The 6,686-nt window shown below is 43.5% G+C and overlaps 1 protein-coding gene across 1 annotated transcript; it reads right to left on the minus strand.

Annotated features, from left to right (window-relative positions):
- Positions 1-1,719: 1,719 nt before the first annotated feature.
- On the minus strand, positions 1,720-2,682 carry LOC119559577. Its single transcript, XM_037872597.1, has one exon. It carries the CDS (start codon positions 2,657-2,659, stop codon positions 2,456-2,458), a length of 204 nt encoding a protein of 67 aa, XP_037728525.1. The 5' UTR covers positions 2,660-2,682; the 3' UTR covers positions 1,720-2,455.
- Positions 2,683-6,686: the final 4,004 nt, after the last annotated feature.

Consider the following 6,686-nt stretch of genomic DNA (forward strand, 5'->3'; position numbering starts at 1 on the left):
CCCCCGAGCCACTGCCTCACCGCTGTGACAACTCTAGACGGCGGCTACGCGCTGCTCAATTATTTACATTTATATGTCATATAAATTTATTGCCCACCATAACTCAGCCGTTCCGAGGCGAACTGGGCTGAGCGGAGTTGAGCTGAGACCAAGTGGAGATACCCGAAATGCAGCTACAAATTCACTAAAAATAAAAATAATAATAAAGCACAGAGGCAAATGAATAAAATGGGGGTATATTGCACAAGGGCGTCGAAAGTGTGAGTACCCTGGCTTTATTATAACCCGACGTGGGAAATGGGTGCTACATATTGTGCATCAATATCATAAATATTATGTAGTAAGGTGTTTTGCTTTGCAACGCGAATTCTTTAGAGTAAGAGAAAACAATATTTACCACACTAATATTTTTGATAGCTTTCATAACATACTATAGAGCAAACGATTGATTCATTAACAAAACAAGACCGCAAATTCTATAGAATAGGAAAAAAGAGAGGAATTTGATAAATATAAAATTATAAGATATGACGGAAGATTTCCTCTGTGGTTGCCATTATTTTCGGGATAATTCCAGATTACCCTGAAAACAGGGTATTATAAGCACTAGCCTAATGATCATCTTGGCCAGCAATGGAAGCGAAACACAATCCGGCAGAGGAACCAAAACCGAGGCGGGCTTAACAAATGAATTATAGGCTCGGGTAAATTTAATGTGCCACTTAGTTATCGGTGGGGATAAAAGGAGGTGGAGATGGAGCTGAAGGTCCTGGCTTTTATTTTTATGCGAATCATAATAAGGCACGCCAGCTAAGCGACTTCCTTCCGCTTGGGAGCCTGACCCGTCGCTGTTTGTCTTTGGTGATTTTCATTTTTAAATTGAGTTGAAAATAATGAAAATGCAAATTCGTCGGCCAGCTGCTGTTGGACACGCTTCATCGTTTGGGCCGTTCGCCCTGCAATTGCAGGCTCCTTGGAATTTATGAAATTTATATGCATGTCAGTGGGCTCCGAGACATTGGACGAGGGAGGAGCAGGGATTTTCTAGCCCAGTCAACAGCATGGAAAATACAAATGAAGCCAGTGACAAATCTCATTAATCACAGCGCCGGAAAAGAGGCGAACGGGGGGCGTGGCACATGCCTGAGTGGGTGCAGCTGTTGGCGCCTTGAAATCTGGGATTATCAGCTTAGCAGTTGCAGTTGTTTCTGTTGTTTCCGCAGCTCCTACTTGTTGTTCCTGCTCCTCGAGGCGATGGAGCTGCAAAAAGTGCATATAAATTGAATATTATAAATTTTCTTATTTTGCAACTGCTGCTTTCACTTAGATGCTGCTGTTGCTGGTACTGCTGCCAAGTTGTAACTTCATTTAAGTCAATCGCTCTTTTCTGTGGCACACAAATTGTAAACAAGGGAATTATGCAAATGAATAAGCTCCCGCCCCCCAGGGCAGCGTAATGAAATATTATTGAAGACTCGAAGCTCCACGGTGCGCAAATCGAACAGAAAATGAACTTTCAACTGTCAAAAAAGGCGAAATGGAGAAGGCAAACCGACAGAGAGGAACTTTTCCCTACTTGGCCAAGACTTTCGACTTGCCATAAATTTCGTTTTATATTTCTATGAACTGACAAGGTATGTCAACGCAAGATAAGCACCCCGGCTGTCCGAGTGCTGCCCCAAATAAATGACACTTTTTTGTGCGTTTGTAGGAGAAATGAATTTTTAATTAAAATTTGCAGTCGTGTTGTGCGAAGATTGAATGGGAAATTCTACAATGCTGGACAACCTACAGATGCATAATAAATAAATTCAACTTCTCAAGCCCGGAATGCATTATCCATTTATGTTTCCAACACAAGTTTATATAAAATAGGTTTTCCTAAATGTTTTAGATTTAACAGAATAACTTACTTCAAGGCAACATGAATTTTTTACAACGTAGAATAGAATGGGCGACCAACAGGCAATTTTCATTCTTATCTACATAGAAAGCCCTGAACTTTTTAGGTCGCAATAATTACAAAAAAATAAAGAACAATTATTTTATTTGTTAGAATGTGAAAGCTGCCCTGTTCATAAACATTTATCTTTCTTTGTTAAGTTCATCTAACTTTTATATAGTATATGTGTTTGCTTATCTGCCCTAAACCTGCTCGGATTAAACAAGTTTCATTCATTCATACTTTGTATGGGTGTACGTCGTTAGATTAAAATGATTCACAAAATGATAAGAATAGTGCTAAACTTTTACAAAGTTTGTACCATATCTTAACTAAAGAATACAAACTATATTTTTAAATTTCTTTCAACTTTAAATTATGTATATTATATTTAGAATACTATTACTCTTACAATTAAATGAACTCAATATCTAAGGATATTTCTTGTCGTTGAAACATTGACTTTTGATGCTGATATGTACATAGGTCCTAAAGATGATGGTAATCCAGTCTTCAGAAGGCGAACATTCGAATGCTGATGGCTCCCAACGTGCACTCGCCCTCGATTTCCCGCTCCTCGTCCTCGATCTCCCTCAGTCGTACCAGGGGCAGGGGTACGAAGACCCTTAGGAACTCCAGACCCGCATTGATGAGACCCAGCTGGAGCCAGATAATCGAAAGCCAGAAACAGGCTGCACCGTCCAACGGAGACGTCATTTCGCCGACAAGTTAGTGAACCTACTGTGAGATCTGGGGAATCGGGCACGAGCTGGACCCCTTACAACCCCGTAAAAAACGTGCCGCTGCCAAGTGATAAGGTTCAGTAACAACCTACAAGCGATAGCAGGGCCATTATCTTTTGAGACCAAAACACCAATTACTTTTGAATCTCAACATTTCCATGTTGCGCAGCTATTTCAGACTGTGTCGCTGGGAATTCCGCTCAAACTGCCTCATCGAACCTCTGCGGCAGCGTTCCATAGTTCATTCGTTTCGAGCGCGCTACGTTCGTAATCCTCCGGTTCTTCGGGTTCGTGTGATTTCGCAACAGGATGCGCATTGTGGCAGGACGAAACATGTGGCCCTCCTCTCCGAGGGTGTGTCACTGCCACTCGTTCCCCGACTAACTGGGTTAGTGGTACAAGTTCAGTTTGACGCATTCGCCTTATCGATGGTTCCGCTGCCGCTCGTTCCGCCTTCATTCGGCCAGGATGTGTGCATCCCTATGGTTGCGCGCATTATCATTTTGCCAGCCAAAGTCTGGACTAACTGAGTAACCAGCACCCGCTTTTCCTCAAAGGAAACCGACTTCATCAGCGAAGCGACTCCTTATCCCGCTTTTTTGCGCTTCATTGCGCCCTGCAGCCGCCATTTTCCCGGCACATCCTTAATTGAAACTACATCGTTTACCTACTTGTAAGCCATCCTATCTGCAGTTCCACTCCTCCGCGGTCTTTGTCCTTATCTCTTTGCCTTTCGGGGCCTTTGTTTGTTTTCCCCGACATATAGCCACCTTTATCTTCAAAAGGGGGTGGAGCTCGGGTATGGTACGGTATGAAATGCATCATTGGGCGTTGACAGGGGGCACTCCCATCGCTTATTGGCAAAGGCTTCCTGGGATCCATCTCAGTGACGCCTTTGTTCTGTTCATCCTCCTTGCCAGCCCCCCACATTTACTACCAAAAAAGCGATTCCTTTGTTATGCCAGCCGCTCGACGACAATTGCACTTGCTGATTGCCCTCATTTCAGACTTGAAATAATATTAAAAACTTTTACTCCGTCTCGCCGACGTACTGCAGTCAGTCCGTCTCTTTCTTAGCCCATCTCCCCTCTCTCTCTCTCTCTGAGGTTCTTTTGTCTTTGTCTTCGCCTATGCCGCCTGCTGCTTGTTGCAATTGCAGTCGCATGTTGCAGCTCGAGTCGAGGCCCCTATCTTATCCCCATATCCGTATATACGTACACCCATCCCCATAAGCATCGCCGGGCTTTGATTCCCGAGCTTGTTCTAGTTCTTGTTCTTGTCCTTCTTTTATTTACCACATAAATCACATGCCGGCAGGGACGGAGACACATTTCTATATCTATCTACTTAAGGTTTTCACTGCCCGACTAGCAGCACTTGCTTTAACGACACTGGGAATTATTCAGAGGACTTAAAAAAAATATTATTAATTTTAAGCCCTGATAAAAATTAATTTTATTTTAATTCTAAGTGGGTATTATTAATTAAAATGGAATACTTTTATTATTTTAAAATGTTAGTTCCTTTGGTTGGCTTTCCCTTATCCTGAGTGCTTTCTTTCTGCTTTCTTCTCAGCTGGAGCTGCTTATCTCCTGTTCTCGACTTCGTCGTGGTCTCAGTGTGGCCGAGTGCTTTTTGGATTGTTAGTTGCTATTTTTACGATTGCCCATTGTCTGGCCGGAGTTCTAAGTTCCTCCTCCAGCCCGACTCCTCAGCGCCCCCATATCTGTGTGTTCCTCTCTGCTGCTTTTCGGGATGCGATAGGACACGTATCCGCTTTTGGCGATTTCTTGGCAATTGCAGTTGTTGTAACTGAGCAATGCTCGTGCGTGGGCGGAAAGTGGGTTGCTGGCTGGCTTTTTGTCGGGTAATTGATGATTTACAACTTATTTACGCTTCGATTGTGCAATAATTGAAAATTGCTCTAAATTCATTTGGGCATTCCTTGGGAAATATCCTTGCTGTTTTGCCATTGGCAACGGAAATGCCAATTGGCTTTCGACGAAATGGGGAAAATCAAAGCTGCCAATTTTTGGGAAACAACACGGCTGAACAGGGAAAGTTTTTATTCACAATTTATTTTTTACCAATAAAAAATATCTTAAGGTAAAGAAACCCAAAAATACTTTACCAAAAAGTATTACACAACTAATTCAAGCCTTTAAAATTAATTTTATAAAAAACACAATATAGTTTTACATTTTATATATTATCCAGGAAACGTTTATATCCTTTTGGCAGGGTATAATTAATCCAGCTGCCGCTTATTAAGCTTCCTAAAACACATGGCTGCCGTCGCCCCGATATGCGGCGTGGAAAGTGCCTGGAAAATGGAAAATGCAAAAGGCCAGCGAGCGGATTAAGCCGCTGCAGCACAAAGGATGCTCCAGCTGCAACAGCTGCGGTAAAAGCGTTCAACTCTGCTTTCTCTGGCAAGCGGACAAAAGCGAAATGTTGATCCTGGGGCGGACAGAAGGCGTTAGAACGGGATGGCCAGGAGGTTGGGGCACGAGTCTTGGCATCGGGCCACAGACACATACACTCCCAAATAGGGGATGCAACGATCCTGGCCAGCGCACTGCCTTTAAATTCAATTTGAAACAAATGAGGCAGGCAGCTCAGGCAAATTCGCAGGGCTGCCGCTTTAACGGCTTTCGACTTGGCTGCGGCTGCCAGCAAATGTGGCTATAATTTGCGGCAACATATGCCCCAGCTTGTGGCAGCTGGCAACTGGCAACTGGTAACTGGCAACTGCCACTCCGCACGCCCAATTGGCTGCAAAATGGGCGCCCGCACAAGGAATCGTAAATTAATTGCAGCCCCAAGGTTTCTTTGTTGCACTTTAAGCTCCGCTCCGGACGGCCTCCAATTATGTCATTAGACAAGGTCCAGATGGGCAGCCATAAATTGCCACCGGGGCAACCATAAACAAAAGTCAGGTGGGCAGGTAGGTAGAGACGACAAATGTCGCACCGGCATGAAAATGTTGACAAATTTTTCCCTCAAAGCCCATGCGGCGTATACGCAACGTTGACAAACTCTGCTGCAATTCGTCGCCAAGGTAAGACCCATAAATCCACCCAACTGCACTCCTATTTTACCATCCTACCCCGATCCGCATCTGAATCAATTAATTTACTTGATACGGATGAACCCTGCAAAATATAACTACTGCCGCAGTGTGTCCTTCCATTCTTAGCTAGATGGCAAAAGGCTCACTTATTAATGGATGGAAAATATAAAATCCTGGCTTTACTAATTTGAAAATTTTAGAACATTTTATGAAAAAATGCATCGGTCAAACTGCGCTGCATAAACCTTTTATGGCCGAAATACACTTTTAAACAAGCTTTAAAATTGCTTTACCTGAATAAAATATGAAAAATGATTTTATAAAACTCTAAAATTCCATCGCTTCACGGCACGCCAGCGTAGCATGGCAACATTTATTGGGTTTTTCATAAAAATGTAATTGAAATCTTAAATAAAGTGGTTCAGCAGTTATTTCGGTATCTCTTCAGATATATTTTTCAAATATTAAACAAGTATAAATAAATTCCGGTTGCCAATTTCATTTCAAGTGCAGAATTTTCCACTCTCTTAAAGCGAAACTTTTGTGGAGAGTGCAGTTAGGGGACATTTTTAAACGCATCGTTCCTTCCCGGTCAATTCTTATGTCGCCATGGGGCGAAAACCCACTCCGGGACACTCCTCGTGCGGTCAAAAATAATGCTCGCGGCTCATGCGGCGTGGAGCGAAATGGCTGTGGTGAAAACAGCGGCACTAACAGATGCATTAGCTGCAGAACAGTCCGAACGGTCAGAACCAGGCCAGGACCAGGCCAGAATGCCAGAATGCCATCGGATAGGGACCGAAACTCGGCACATGGCTATTAGATTACGATGCGGCCATTGAGCAAGCAGCTGTCGCCGTCCACCGATGGCAACTTTTGCGCCTTGGCCGTTCTAAAACTCCACGCACGATTGATCCCCCGTTTCCGA

The sequence above is a fragment of the Drosophila subpulchrella genome, unplaced genomic scaffold (genome assembly GCF_014743375.2).
Source record: "Drosophila subpulchrella strain 33 F10 #4 breed RU33 unplaced genomic scaffold, RU_Dsub_v1.1 Primary Assembly Seq241, whole genome shotgun sequence".
NCBI classification, from domain to species: domain Eukaryota; kingdom Metazoa; phylum Arthropoda; class Insecta; order Diptera; family Drosophilidae; genus Drosophila; species Drosophila subpulchrella.